The sequence below is a fragment of the Nicotiana sylvestris genome, chromosome 10, assembly GCF_000393655.2.
Source record: "Nicotiana sylvestris chromosome 10, ASM39365v2, whole genome shotgun sequence".
Lineage (NCBI taxonomy): Eukaryota > Viridiplantae > Streptophyta > Magnoliopsida > Solanales > Solanaceae > Nicotiana > Nicotiana sylvestris.
Window position 1 is genome coordinate 136,627,439 of NC_091066.1, and position 15,093 is coordinate 136,642,531.

General features: G+C 42.1%; 1 protein-coding gene across 1 annotated transcript in view; it reads left to right on the plus strand.

Annotated features, from left to right (window-relative positions):
• LOC138880008 (uncharacterized) overlaps nucleotides 1-15,093 on the plus strand; it is a 44,871-nt gene that overhangs the window by 24,649 nt on the left and 5,129 nt on the right. The window contains exon 3 of the mRNA XM_070159657.1: nucleotides 14,535-14,667. Within this exon, the coding sequence (XP_070015758.1) occupies nucleotides 14,535-14,667 (133 nt within the window). The remainder of the gene's footprint in view (nucleotides 1-14,534; nucleotides 14,668-15,093) is intronic.

Below are 15,093 nucleotides of genomic sequence, written 5' to 3' on the forward strand. Positions count from 1 at the left end.
CACAGCAAAAGGACTAAAATAAAACAAAGCAGCATAGTATAAGTTTGGGGTATCTATACCCCGTATTAACAAAACAACTACAAACTAAATCATGAAAGACCAAACTCAGATGAGTGTTAGTTAACATACATTTCGTACTGTTGAATTGTAAACTAACAACTACACAGGCCCATTAATATACCACAAATATTACAACAAATAACTCTGAACTTCTTCAACCCTTTTTCATTTCATGCTTTCAAACCGTTTCGGTTACACCAATATGGGGACTTGAAATGTGTACCTGGAAATACTGGAAATACTGAAATGCAAAGGAGAAGGAGAAGAAGGTAGGGAAATCAGCAGCAGCAAGAAACAGAACTAGCAGTAGCAGCAGGAAACAGAATAGCAGCAGCAAAAACCAGAGTAACAGCAGCTATCAGAACAGCACAACAGAAAGGATTCTATTGCGAGGTGGAACTAGAGTTGAAGAAGAAACAGCCAAATGAAACAGCACACAGTGTGATGGCAACAACACTCCAGACAATCCAATTCCGGGATATACCAAATGCAACAAAACACTAACAATAAACTCGATTGAAACTTAGAAGAAGCAACACTGCCTAACGTATTGACAATAGATGAACTTCAGACAAACAAGACCAAGTTTCTGATTTCCTAATCTGTTTTATCTCTTTCTTGCTCTCTTTCTATTTCTATATCTATGTCTATCTATCAGATCTCTTCTTTTTCTTTTATCCTCACAGTGTATGTCCTCTCTTTAATATCAGGTGGTATCTTTTCTCTTTTTACTCTCTTCTGTGTATCTCTCTCTATCTCCTTTTTTTCTTCTTTTTCAGATGTCCTCTAACCTCTCTTTATAAGCCTTCACATTACCTCTTTTAACAGCCTGTTTTAGAATATCATCACACCCCTCCCATGTGCCTTCCATTTTCAGTTCCACTTTAGCTAATTAAGTATTAAACCCCATCATTCCCTTGGCAGGCTTAACTTTTAAAAGGTTTAATACTTTTAAACTAAAGCAAGGTATGGGCAGTAGAATACATCTGATAGCATATGCTGTCAAACCATTTTTAACTCAAAAAACTCTTTTATGCAGGAAACAGGCTGTGCACAATGCACATGCTGTGCACAAGTGCACATGCCATCAACTCAGATTTCAATTACAGATCAGGCCTTAGGTTTCTGAAATCATGTTAACAACTATAAGAAACCGAACTTGGTTCTTAGTTGATTCAGGCAAATGTTCAACAGAAGCAAATCGATTTATTTCGTTCAGGCAGTTGAAACTAATTGACGACTCATGTCGACTCGACTATATTAGCATTAACATACGCAATCGTAGCCAAAAATCAGACATTTAAACAGTATCGATACATGATTCGAATTATACTGACTAAGCAGAAATATACTCGAGGAGTCAACTAGTCAGTCAAAAATTGAAAATCAACTACTTGCCCAACACTTACATACACACTATCAGAATAGGAGGGGGATTCAAACACAGAGGTTCAGGTAAAGTGGACAAACAAATGTTGATAAAATTAAAACAAACATGAACCGACTTTTAAAACAAATCACACGGACTAAAACAAGTAAAGGAAAGAAAGCAAACTCACCTTAAAACTCGAAAAATCAAAAGTTTGAACTCGGATTTGGACAGACTTTTCTTAAAGCTGAACGGACTTTAATCGAGAAACACTTCGATTAAGGTCCATTAGACCTTAATTTCCTTGGTTCGAGCAAGACACGGACCAGTGACGAGGAATCACCCAGTTCTAAAACTCAGATCTGGGATTCATGCTTCCCTGATCAGATTCGGACCAAACCAAGTATGGTTTGGTCACGAGGGGGTCTGGGGAGTGTCTGGTGTGAAGCTGGGGTTAAACGGTGTAGAACGAGTTTTGACTCGAATCTTCAAATGAAGATTCGAGGACCTAGAGGATGATTCGAACTAAACGGTTAACAGGTCTATGTTCAGGGTGGTGAGGGGGTTCTATGGTGTTCAGGGCGAGGTCACCGGCGTTCATGCCGCCGGGTTTCATGGTGAAGAGTACAGGGGCGGCTCTAGGGTTTGGGGTTTCTGGTGAAGACGACGAGGCTGGGGTTCGGATAGGGGGGGCAGGGTAAGATTATGAGCTTATATAGTTAGTGGGTGGGTTGATCTCAACCGTTAGATCAATCTAGATCTACGGTCTGGATCTGATGGCTTGAGTGGAACGGTGTCGTTTCGAGGGTAAAGGGTTTGGGTTGGTCCGGGTGGAAACGGGTCGGGGCCATTAGTGGGTTATGGGAAATGTGATCTTGGCCGTTGATCAATCTGAGATCAACGGCCCAGATCAGGCTCAAACATTACGACGTCGTTTAGACGTCTTTGGGCATTAGCTGGACTGGACCGGGCAGGCATGGTTTGGGTATTGTTTGTTTGGGCCAATTTTAATAAATTGGCCCAATCCGGAGGGGGAAGATTATTTCTTTTTTTTTCTTTTTTTTTTATTTTGAAAACAAAACTAAGCAAAAAATCAAATTAAAAATTAAATACACACTCAACACAATTATTTGCACACACACTAAAATATTTCAAAACAGGTAAAATCAAACAAATCAAAATCACGGACGAAGATGCCTGTTTATGCCTTTCTATTTAAACCATGTTACGGTTCAGATTATGCATGACACGTACACATTTTTTTGAATTTTGTTTTAATAAAGTAAATAAATAAAAATGGGCCAAAGTCACAAATAAATCAACAAAGTGCCGCACAGAAATCCAAAAATTGTACAGCAGGACCAATTTTTATTCTTTTGGAGCGACTGTCGCGCAAAACAAAAATCACGTGCTCACAGTACCGGTAAAGGATGGAGTTTTTTACATACCACGAGGTCGAGCTGAGAAGACGCAGAAATTCGCAATCAAAAAGACAAAACCTATGTACGTGCCGAAAGGGGCCTATGTGGTCCGGGGGACGATTCAACCACCTCGGCTGAATGAGCCAGTGGTTATCGGACGTGTGCCACAAAAGCCAATGACCAACCCGTCCACAGTGCCGTGGAATTATCAAAAGACTTTGGTAATGTACAAAGGTAAAGAGGTCATGGGAGAACTTCCAGAAAATACTTTCATTGGAAGGTATTCAAACACCCAAGAACTGAACAACGCCACACAAAGGCGCTTCCCGCCAAAGAAGCCCGTAAGTGTTGAAGAAGCGGAAGTGTTCTTCCAACAAATGAAAATGCCGGATTACGAAGTGATAGATCAACTGCGCAAGTACCCCGAGCAAGTGTCCATGCTATCATTATTGATGAGGTCGGCCGAGCATCAAAAGATCTTACTGAAGACCCTGAATGAAGCATATGTGCCAGTTGAAACCTCGGTTGAACAACTAGAGCGGATGACAGAAAGATTCTTCGCCGTCAACCAAATCTCTTTCAGCAAGAATGATTTACCCCCGGAAGGAGCGACACACAACAAGCCTTTGCATCTAACAGTTAAATGCGAAGACTATTATGTCAAACGGGTAATGTTGGATGGGGGTTCGGGTGTTGACATTTGCCCGCTCTCCACGCTGCAAAGAATGGAAATTGGGACCGGTAGAATCCGACCCAACAATGTCTGCGTAAGGGCTTTCGACGGCATCAAGAGAGATACCATGGGAGAAATAGACCTGTTGTTGGTCATAGGACCAGTCGAATTTCAAGTAACCTTCCAGGTGCTCGACATGGATACATCCTACAATTTTCTCCTTGGCAGACCTTGGATCCATGCGGCAGGAGCCGTGCCTTCCACTCTTCACCAGATGGTGAAGTTCGAGTACGAAGACAGAGAGATCGTGGTCCATGGGGAAGATGAGCATGCTATTTATCGGGACCCATCCACCCCATATCTGGAACCGAGAGAAGGGAGCGAACATACGGTCTATCAAGCTTTTGAGATTGTACTGGCAGAGCAGCACGAAGAGGGAATACCCTGCCCCCAGCCTTTCTTGTCTAACGCCTCGGTTATGGTGGCCAAAGAGATGATCCGGCACGGATTTAGGCCAGGGAAGGGGCTTGGACGAACCCTTCAGGGAATAACAGAACCCATTACCTTGCCAGTCACCAAGAAACCTTTTGGACTAGGTTTCAAACCTACTCCAGCAGACGAAGAGTGGGCAAAGAAAAGGAAAAATGAGGGTTGGAAGTTACCTCGACCACTGCCGGATTTATATGCAACTTTCATCAGGCCAAGGTACGCTGAAGAAGAAGATGATGAGGTCTTCACAGTTGAGGAAATCAAGGAGATATGTGGGGCGATGAGAAAGATGCTCTACGAGATCCACATGGTTCAATCAGGCGAAGGCACAAGCATTGCTGAGATAATGTACATGGGGCCGAACGCCAAACTTCAAAACTGGGAGGCTACGCCATTCCCGACTAGACGGAAGTCCGGGTAGACCTGTCCTGCCACCTTTCTTGTGTCACAAGTTATCTCCAGGACATAACTTGAACGTTTTCTTCTTTTCAATTGTTGCTTTGAATTCCTAAGTTGTAAACATTGTTGTCTTCCAACTTTCCAAAGAAAAATAAAAAAAATCATCATTGCTTTCCCATTCTTTCTCTTGTTCTGATTTTTGTTATTTTTCCTTTTTATCTTTCTTTTCAGTCCTAATAATGCGGCTTTAAATATGACATGCTTGCGGACTTCACGCCCAGATCACAATGAGCTATTTAACTGCGAATTAATGAACCCAGAACCAGAATATGATGCGGAAGAGGCTTTTAGGGAGATAAACCGAGAGTTGGAATATTTCGAGAATAAACCTAAGCCAAATCTGAATGACACTGAACCGGTAAATTTAGGAACCCCGGAAGAAATCCGGGAGACCAAGATAAGCATTCACACGGACAAGAAAACGCGAGAGGCGATAATTCAACTTCTTTTTGAATTTAAAGACGTGTTTGCTTGGTCATATGATGACATGCCGGGGCTAGGTGTTGATCTAGTGGTTCATAAATTGCCGATTCATCCTGATTGTCCTCCAGTTCAACAAAAGCAACGAAAGTTCAAAACTGAGGTCAGTGACAAGATTAAAGAGGAGATCACCAAACAACTGAAAACGGGAGTGATTCGGGTAGTCCAATATACAACATGGTTGGCGAATGTGGTTCCAGTACCAAAAAAGGACGGGAAAACTCGGGTATGTGTAGATTACCGAGATTTGAACAGAGCAAGTCCTAAAGATAATTTCCCGCTGCCCAACATCCACATCCTCATTGATAATTGCGCCAAACACGAGATACAGTCTTTCGTAGATTGTTACGCTGGGTATCATCAGGTATTGATGGATGAAGAAGACGCCGAGAAAACTGCCTTCACCACGCCTTGGGGCACCTACTGTTACCGGGTCATGCCATTTGGTTTGAAGAATGCTGGGGCTACTTACATGAGGGCCATGACTGCCATTTTCCATGACATGATGCATCAGGAAATAGAGGTGTACGTGGACGATGTGATAGTCAAGTCCAGGACGCAGGATAATCACATCCAAGACTTGAGGAAATTCTTCGAGAGATTAAGGAAGTATGACTTGAAGCTGAACCCAGCCAAATGCGCTTTCGGAGTTCCGTCAGGCAAACTTTTGGGCTTCATCGTAAGCAGGAGAGGAATCGAGCTAGATCCAACTAAGATAAAATCCATCAGAGATCTACCTCCCCCGAGAACAAAGAAAGACGTGATGAGTCTGTTGGGCAGGTTGAATTACATCAGTCGGTTTATTGCCCAGCTGACAAGCACGTGTGAGCCCATATTCAAGCTGTTAAGGAAAGATGCAGCGATTAAATGGACCACTGAATGTCAAGAAGCTTTTGATAAAGTCAAAGAATACCTTTCGAATCCCCCGGTCTTGGTCCCTCCAGAATCGGGAAGGCCACTTTTCTTGTATCTAACAGTCTTGGAGAACTCTTTCGGTTGCGTCCTCGGGCAACACGACGTAACCGGAAAGAAGGAGCAAGCAATCTACTACTTGAGCAAGAAATTCACCGGCTACGAGGCCAAATACACTCTGCTGGAAAGGACATGCTGCGCTCTCACATGGGTTGCTCAAAAGTTGAGACATTATCTCCAAGCCCACACTACGTTCCTCATAAGCAGGTTGGATCCTTTGAAGTATATATTTCAGAAACCAATGCCTACTGGGAGACTGGCTAAATGGCAAATCTTGCTTACGGAATTCGACATAGTCTATGTCACTCGCACGGCAATGAAAGCCCAGGCGTTAGCAGATCATTTGGCCGAAAATCCGGTCGATGAGGAATACCAGCCATTGGATACCTACTTTCCAGATGAAGAAGTAAACACCGTAGAAGTGGTCTCGGAGGAAGCTCATGTTTGGAAGATGTTCTTTGATGGAGCCGTGAACGCCAAGGGTGTAGGGATTGGGGCAATTTTGATCTCGCCTTCTGGTCAGCATTATCCCGCCACAGCTAGACTTCGTTTCTTTTGCACAAATAATACAGCTGAGTATGAAGCCTGCATCATGGGCATGCATATGGCAATCGATCAGGATGTCGAAGACTTACTGATTATGGGAGATTCTGACCTGATTATCCGGCAAGCTCAAGGCGAATGGGAAACTCGGGATGTCAAACTTATCCCTTACCGACAGCATGTGGAGGACCTCAGCAAGCGCTTTACCTCAATAGAGTTCAGGTATATCCCGAGGTGTCACAATGAACTGGCAGATGCGCTTGCTACTTTGGCTTCAATGCTACCCTACCCGGGCAACGCCCACGTCGATCCTTTGGAAATCCAAATCAAGGAAAGACACGGTTACTGCAATGTAATCGAGGCAGGATCAAATACGCAGCCGTGGTACCATGACATCAAGAGGTTCCTAAAGACACAAGAATACCCCGAGCACGCTACTGGAGATCAAAAGAGGACCATTAGGCGACATGCAAGTGGTTTCTTTCTAAGCGGTGAATTGTTGTATAAGAGGACCCCGGACCTCAATCTTCTAAGATGTGTCGATATCGAGGAGGCAAGAAAGATCATGCACGAAGTACACGCAGGTGTGTGCGGACCTCACATGAACGGGTATGTCTTAGCAAAGAAAATCCTTCGAGCAGGTTATTACTGGATGACCATGGAAAAGGATTGCTTTAGCTTCGTTCGGAAGTGTCATCAATGTCAGGTGCACGGTGATTTGATTCATGCACCTCCCACGGAGCTGCATCCCATGTCTGCACCTTGGCCATTTGTCGCCTGGGGCATGGACGTCATTGGACCAATCGAACCGAAGGCTTCGAATGGACACAGGTTTATACTGGTTGCCATCGATTACTTCACAAAATGGGTAGAAGCTGTCACTCTCAAGTCGGTCACTAAAAAAGCTGTAGTGGATTTTGTACACTCAAATCTTATCTGTCGTTTCGGTATTCCTGCGACTATCATTACAGATAATGCAGCAAACTTGAACAGTCACTTGATGGGAGATGTATGCGAGCAGTTCAAGATAACGCATAGGAATTCTACTCCTTATCGGCCGAAAAGCCAATGGTGCTGTGGAAGCGGCAAACAAAAACATCAAGAAGATTTTGAGGAAAACGATCCAAAGTTCCCGACAGTGGCATGAGCAGTTACCTTTTGCATTGTTGGGGTATCGCACTACGGTACGCACATCAGTAGGAGCGACTCCTTATCTTTTGGTTTATGGGACCGAGGCTGTAATACCGGCAGAGGTAGAAATTCCTTCGCTTCGAACCATTGTCGAAGCAGAAATCGAAGACAGCGAGTGGGTCAAGACTCGGTTAGAGCAATTGACTTTGATTGATGAAAAGCGAATGGCCGCGGTTTGTCACGGACAGTTGTACCAACGAAGAATGGCCCGTGCTTACAACAAGAAAGTCCGACCCAGGAATTTCGAAGTAGGTCAGCTGGTACTGAGGCGTATTCTGCCGCATCATGAGGAAGCAAAAGGGAAGTTTGCTCCAAATTGGAAAGGCCCATACATCATAAGGAAGATATTGCCGAGAGGAGCATTGTATTTAGGTGATATCGAAGGAAATGACCCCGACACAGCAGTAAATGCGGATGCAGTCAAGAGATACTACGTCTGAATTATACTCCAGTAGTCTTGACGCATTTGAAATGACGAAGGTTTTATTCCCCACTACTCCCCAAACACTACCCAATTCTCTCTACAAACCTTTGAGCCGCTTACAAAAAAAAAAACATTGATTGAGGCCTGAACTACGTTTGACTTGATTCCGAAAGGATACGTAGGCAGCCTCTCCCTGAGGTTCAGTCACACCAACAATAAAATCCCATTCACCCTGAAATTGAAACCGGGGCACGTCGAGCAGTTTGGAAGTTAGTATCATCTGCCTCTCTTTACCAAGCACAAGCTTTCAGATCAATTACCAAAGATAGTGGGAAACCAATAAGCGTCGCAAATGGAGACCGGCACACTCTGAATCGAGAAAGAAAAAATGAGAGAGTCTCGTCGGTGAAAACCTTCGGGCACCACGAGGCGACGGGAGTAGAGAAAGAAAAAATGAGAGAGCTTGTTTAGTAAAAACTCGCAAAGAGTGCTATCAAGCGATGACAGGAAGAGAAATGAGAGAGGTCAGCTGGCGAAAACCCGCAAAGGGCGCTGTTGGCCGGAAAAAAAAATGACTCCACCCCAAGAAGGTCTCGGCAAAGCTCCACCGGTTTGGAATCACAGATCCGTTCTGGTTCAGGGAAACGCAAGTTCATGGAAGGTCAGGCATCCAGTCCAAAGAGCATGTCATGTCATTTAAAGCCAGCGTTATCTTCCTCAGATAAGTCTTTCTCGTCCCAATAGGGACACTCCCTTCCTGAAATTTGTTTTCTCCTTTCTTTGTTTCTCTTCAAATCCCTTTTATGTTTTAACCCCAAGTTCAGGATACACCAGAAAGGGCAGGTGGAAGGTTTGTTTGCACGGAATCCCGTTTCATGAAGGAAAACGCCTCATTTCATTGGTACGATTGCCCAAGCCTGATAAATCATGATGTTTGATGGTGTTTAAAGTAAAGAGGAAAGAGAGAAATCTTCCCCAACAAGTCCGCCTTCGGACGAATCCCCACAGAGTCTCCCTCTGTACAAATCCCCACAGAGTCTCCCTCTGTACAAATCCCCACAGAGTCTCTCCTTTTGTACAATCTCCCACAGAGTCTCCCCAATATGAATGAAAAAAAAAATCCCCGTTGGAATTTCCCCAGCACATCCCCAGCGAGTCCCTTTGTAAAAATTCCCCGAAGATCTTACCCCAACCAAGCCTAGAAAGCCCACTGCGAAACAATTACCCAGCATGCCCCATTGTACAAAGATCCACACAAAGAATACACTTTGTAAATATTCCCCCATAGGACTTCCTTTTGTACAAATCCCCACAGAATACCCCCAATAAAATCCCCGTTGAGAACCTCCAAGCAAAACGGGACACAAAAAAAAAAAGGGGCCTTACGAGGCAGATCATCACAGAACCTGGAAATGCAAGCTTGAGCGGTCTAAAGGGTTTCGACATATGAATCAGATCAATGGCGGGACTTCGCAACAGAAATGAAGACGTAACAAAGCAACCGGGAACGATCAAGGTCACCAAACCGACCGTCATTTCCGAACTAACAAATGTTCTTTGTCTGAAAAGTTGAAACAGGTTTAATCCAAGACAACCGTGCAAGAAGCAGGTGTCGCCCAAAGGAGAAGGTACATGGGCACAAGAAATATCTTGGCAATAAGGAACTCACTCGAAAGGTAAGTTTCCGCGAAACTCTCTTTTGTTTTTTTACTAAAACAAGAAAATTCAAAAAAAGAGGTCAGTTGTTTGTTCTCGAATTTTGCCCCCAGCTAGTCAGCATTAGGGTTTTAAACCCTAAACTGAGCTTTTCCCTTTAGTCAGCATTAGGGTTTTAAACCCTAAACTGAATTTTTTTCCTTTCAGCCAGCATTAGGGTTTTAAACCCTAAACTGAGCTTTTCCATGCAATCAGCATTAGGGTTTTAAACCCTAAACTGAATTTTTCCTTTAATCAGCATTAGGGTTTTAAACCCTAAACTGAATTTTTCCTTTAGTCAGCATTAGGGTTTTAAACCCTAAACTGAACTTTTTCCCTTCAGCCAGCATTAGGGTTTTAAACCCTAAACTGAGCTTTTCCATGCAATCAGCATTAGGGTTTTAAACCCTAAACTGAATTTTTCCTTTAGTCAGCATTAGGGTTTTAAACCCTAAACTGAACTTTTTTCCCTTCAGCCAGCATTAGGGTTTTAAACCCTAAACTGAGCTTTTTCCATGCAATCAGCATTAGGGTTTTAAACCCTAAACTGAATTTTTCCTTTAATCAGCATTAGGGTTTTAAACCCTAAACTGAATTTTTCCTTTAGTCAGCATTAGGGTTTTAAAACCTAAACTGAACTTTTTCCATTCAGCCAGCATTAGGGTTTTAAACCCTAAACTGAGCTTTTCCTTTTAGTCAACATTAGGGTTTTAAACCCTAAACTGAATTTTTTCCTTTCAGCCAGCATTAGGGTTTTAAACCCTAAACTGAGCTTTTCCATGCAATCAGCATTAGGGTTTTAAACCCTAAACTGAACTTTTTTCCTTTAATCAGCATTAGGGTTTTAAACCCTAAACTGAACTTTTTTCCTTTTAGTCAGCATTAGGGTTTTAAACCCTAAACTGAACTTTTTCCCTTCAGCCAGCATTAGGGTTTTAAACCCTAAACTGAGCTTTTCCATGCAATCAGCATTAGGGTTTTAAACCCTAAACTGAACTTTTTCCTTTAATCAGCATTAGGGTTTTAAACCCTAAACTGAACTTTTTTCTTTAGTCAGCATTAGGGTTTTAAACCCTAAACTGAACTTTTTTCCTTCAGCCAGCATTAGGGTTTTAAACCCTAAACTGAGCTTTTTCATGCAATCAGCATTAGGGTTTTAAACCCTAAACTGAATTTTTCCTTTAGTCAGCATTAGGGTTTTAAACCCTAAACTGAACTTTTTTCCCTTCAGCCAGCATTAGGGTTTTAAACCCTAAACTGAGCTTTTTCCATGCAATCAGCATTAGGGTTTTAAACCCTAAACTGAATTTTTCCTTTAATCAGCATTAGGGTTTTAAACCCTAAACTGAATTTTTCCATTCAGCCAGCATTAGGGTTTTAAACCCTAAACTGAGCTTTTTCCATGCATGTCAGCATTAGGGTTTTAAACCCTAAACTGAACTCTTTCCTTTAGTCAGCATTAGGGTTTTAAACCCTGAACTGAACTTTTTCCTTTAATCAGCATTAGGGTTTTAAACCCTAAACTGAACTTTTCCCCAGTTGGTCAGTATTAGAGTTTCAACTCTAAACTGAACCTTTCCCCAGCTAGTCGATATTAGGGCTCCAACCCTGAACTGAGCATGCATATCCTCTTTCATCAATTTTATGAACTTCCTGGCGAATAATTCACGAAATTTTCCTAGTGAAACTGGGGCAGAAAATTTCGTTCATTTGTTTTTCCCGCAGGTCTAACCTCGAGCCACACGGATCGAAACGACCCACAAGATGAGTCTCAACTCAGAATCTAAGAAGAAAAAGAAAAAAGATGTCCCGAGACACCGGAGAAAATGGAAGGCGGATCGCTCCAAGATTTGATCAAGGTCCCGAGTTCTACCAACCCCGTCATATTCAGTATCGCAGAAATAAATAGGCGCCTCCAACTTGCAAGCATCAAGATTCAGATCGGAGTCTACAAGCAGAATCAGCTAAGACCCAAGATCAGGTCGCAAAAGAATCATAGATAGGAATCTTGTAACTAGCAGTTGACATGCATATAAGTGTTTAGTTCAGTTTCAATTTTCCTTTGGTTGTAATAAGGCGGTCAGTGACGCAGCAGTGACAACAACAACAGCAGTAACAGCAAGCATTGCAATCCCATGGTAGTCCCAGCTACCAAAATTTTCCCGAACTACATTGACCTGATTCCTGTTTAGCCCAGGATATGTAGGAAATCTTTGAAGCAAGATTCGGTCAGATCTTTCAAAAACATGCTTCACACGGAGTAGTCCATAGGCAAAAATCGCTCATACACGCTCACTTTATCTTTGCACGAAAACTCTTCGTGTTTCCGAACAAAGAGGGGCAGCTGTGAGCACGTGATTTTTGTTTCGCGCGACAATCGCTCCAAAAGAAATAAAAAAAATAATAACAATTGGTCCTGCTGTACAATTTTTGGATTTTTACATGGCACTTTGTTAATTATTTATGATTTTTGCCCATTTTATTTTTATTAAAAACAAAATACAAAAAATGTATGTGTCATGCGTGATTTGAACCGTAATCTGGTTGTTAAATAGAAAATCATAAATAGGAATCTTGGTCCGTGATTTTTGCTTTGTTTGATTTTACCTGCTTTAAATATTTTGATATATGTGTGCAAATAATTGTATTAAGTGTTTATGTAATTTTAATTTAATTTACTTGGGTTTTGTTTTAAAAATAAAATAAAAAAAATATATAAAAAATATATAATAAAAAAAAGAGATGCAGAATTGGGTTTAAAATCAGTTGGGCCTATTTTCATTTTAATTCAAGGCCCAAACTCAAACCCAAAACCCCATGTGTTACCCGGTCCAGTCCAGTTGATACCTAGGGTGTCCAAACGACGCCGTTTTAATCCAGTCTGATCTGGGCCGTTGATCTCAGATTGATCAACGGCCAAGATCACTTCTTCACAACCCATGATGAACCCGACCCATTTCCACCCGGACCAACCCAAACCCCCTTTAGATGAAACGACACCGTTTCCCCTAAGCCTTCAGATCCAAGCCATTAATTTCGATTGATCTGACGGCTGAGATCAACCCACCCATTCCATATATAAGCCCCTTACCATACCCTGCCCCCCTATCCAATACCCCAGCCTTCGTCCTCACCAAACCCTTCCCCTTCAAACCCTAGCCGCCCCCATCTCCCTTCACCAGAAACCCAGCGGCATGAACGCCGGTGACCTTCACCTTAACACCCTAGGACCACCTTGACACCCCGAACATGGATCCACCAACCGTTCAGCTCGAATCCCATCCCACTTTCTCGAATCTTCACTTGAAGATTCGAGTCAAAACTCGATCTACACCGTTTAACCCCAGTTTCACACCAGACACTCCCTAGACCCCCCTCGTGACCAAACCATGCTTGGTTTGGTCCGAATCTGACCAGGGAAGCACGAATCCCGGATCTAATTTTCGGAACTTTAAAGTTCCTCGTCGATGGTCCGTTGTCTTGTTTGAGCCGAAGAGATTAAGGTCTAATGGACCTTAATCGAAGTGTTTCTCATCTGAGAAACATTTCCATTAAAGTCCGTTCAGCCTTAAGAAAGGTCTGTCCGAGTCCGAGTTAAGGTTTTGATTTTTCGGGATTTAAGGTGAGTTTTGTTCTCTTTTCTTTGTTCTGTTAGTCCATGTTTGTTTAAAAGACTGTTATTGTTGTTGTGAAATGGGTGTTTCGAATTTTACCAACTGTGTCCTGTCCACCTTGCCTGAACCTTTGTTGTTTGATTGAGTTTCTTCTTCTACTTGTTCTGATAATGTGTATGTATGTATTTGTTGTGCAATTAGTTGAATTCCAAATTTGAACTGATTAACTGATTCCTCGAGTACAATTCTGCTTAGTCAGTACAATTCGAATCATGTGTCCTATACTGTTAAATGTCTGATTTTGGTTTCGATTGTATGTGTTATAACTAATATAGTCGAGTCGACATGTGTCGTCAATTAGTTTCAGCTGCCTGAACAATAACAAATCGATTTAATTTTGATAAGCATGGCTTGAATCACTTAGGAACTGAGTTTAGTGCTTATAATTGGTAATTTGAATCAGAAATGTAAAAATCAATGTTCTGTTTAGTCACAGTTCTGAAATTGGAGGGCATGTGCACTTATGCACAACATGTGCATTTTGTGCACAGCCTGTGCCCTGCCTAAGTGCTTTTGAATTAAATAGTTTGACAGCATGTGCTGTCAGACTACATCCTGCTGCCCATATTCTGCTTTAAGTTTTAGAAATAATAAACATTACTAAAAAGTTAAGCCTGCCAAGGGAATGTCATGGGGTTAATACTTAAATAGCTGAGTGGAAACTGAAAAGAAGATGGCACATGGGAGGGGTGTTCTTTTGGTCTAACAGGCTGTTAAAGGGCTGAGGTTAGGGCCTATAAAAGGGAAGAAGACCATCTGATATAGGAGACAGACATAAGAGGGGGAGGAGGAGATAGAGATACAGATACACAGGGAAATTGTTAACACAGAAAGAGAGGGGATTGGGACTGAACATTTGAGAGGAGATAGATCTGAGAGGAAGAATACACACAGACAGACATAAGAGAGAGGATAGATTTGAGAAGAGAGACCTGAATACATACATATTAAGACACACAGACAGATACAAGGGAGAAAGGATAGGAAAATCAGGAACTGTTTTCTTCGCATTGTCGTCTGGATTTCATTTGTTCTTCTGCTTATTCTGTTCCTTCCAAGTTTAAACTGAGCTCACTGGTTGTAGTTTGCATTGGGTTATTTCCTGAAGTTTGGTCTATCTGGGGTTTTCTATTTCCACTGCCCTGTTTGTTACCTGCTGTTACTGCTGCTGTTTCTGTTGCCATTGTCATTCTACTGACTTCCTTTCTTCTTCGATTGTAAGCATTCCCAGGTACACACTCCTGAAACCTTGTTGGCTGAAAGTTTGAAGTTTGAAGTTGAAATAAAGAAACGAACATCTGTTTACTTTACAATCCTTGTGTTCAAAAATAGTTTGAATGGTAGCTTGGTCTGTATTTGTCTAAGTTAGTCCCAACCACGATTGCTCTGTATGAATTATGCACATCTTGATTGACATATTAGATAATATTGTTTGTTAGGTCAGACGTATTTTCAATGTGTATAACCATTAGGTTTCGATTTAGCTATGACAATATAATATAGAATCGTGGCAAGCACCTGTACATATTTTGTCTAGACTTTTGAACTGTCAAATTTGTTATATTTGGTTCCATTTAATTTCAAGATAAATGTACCCCAAGCTAATTCTCATGTGGTGTTACGTTGATAGGATGACCATGTGT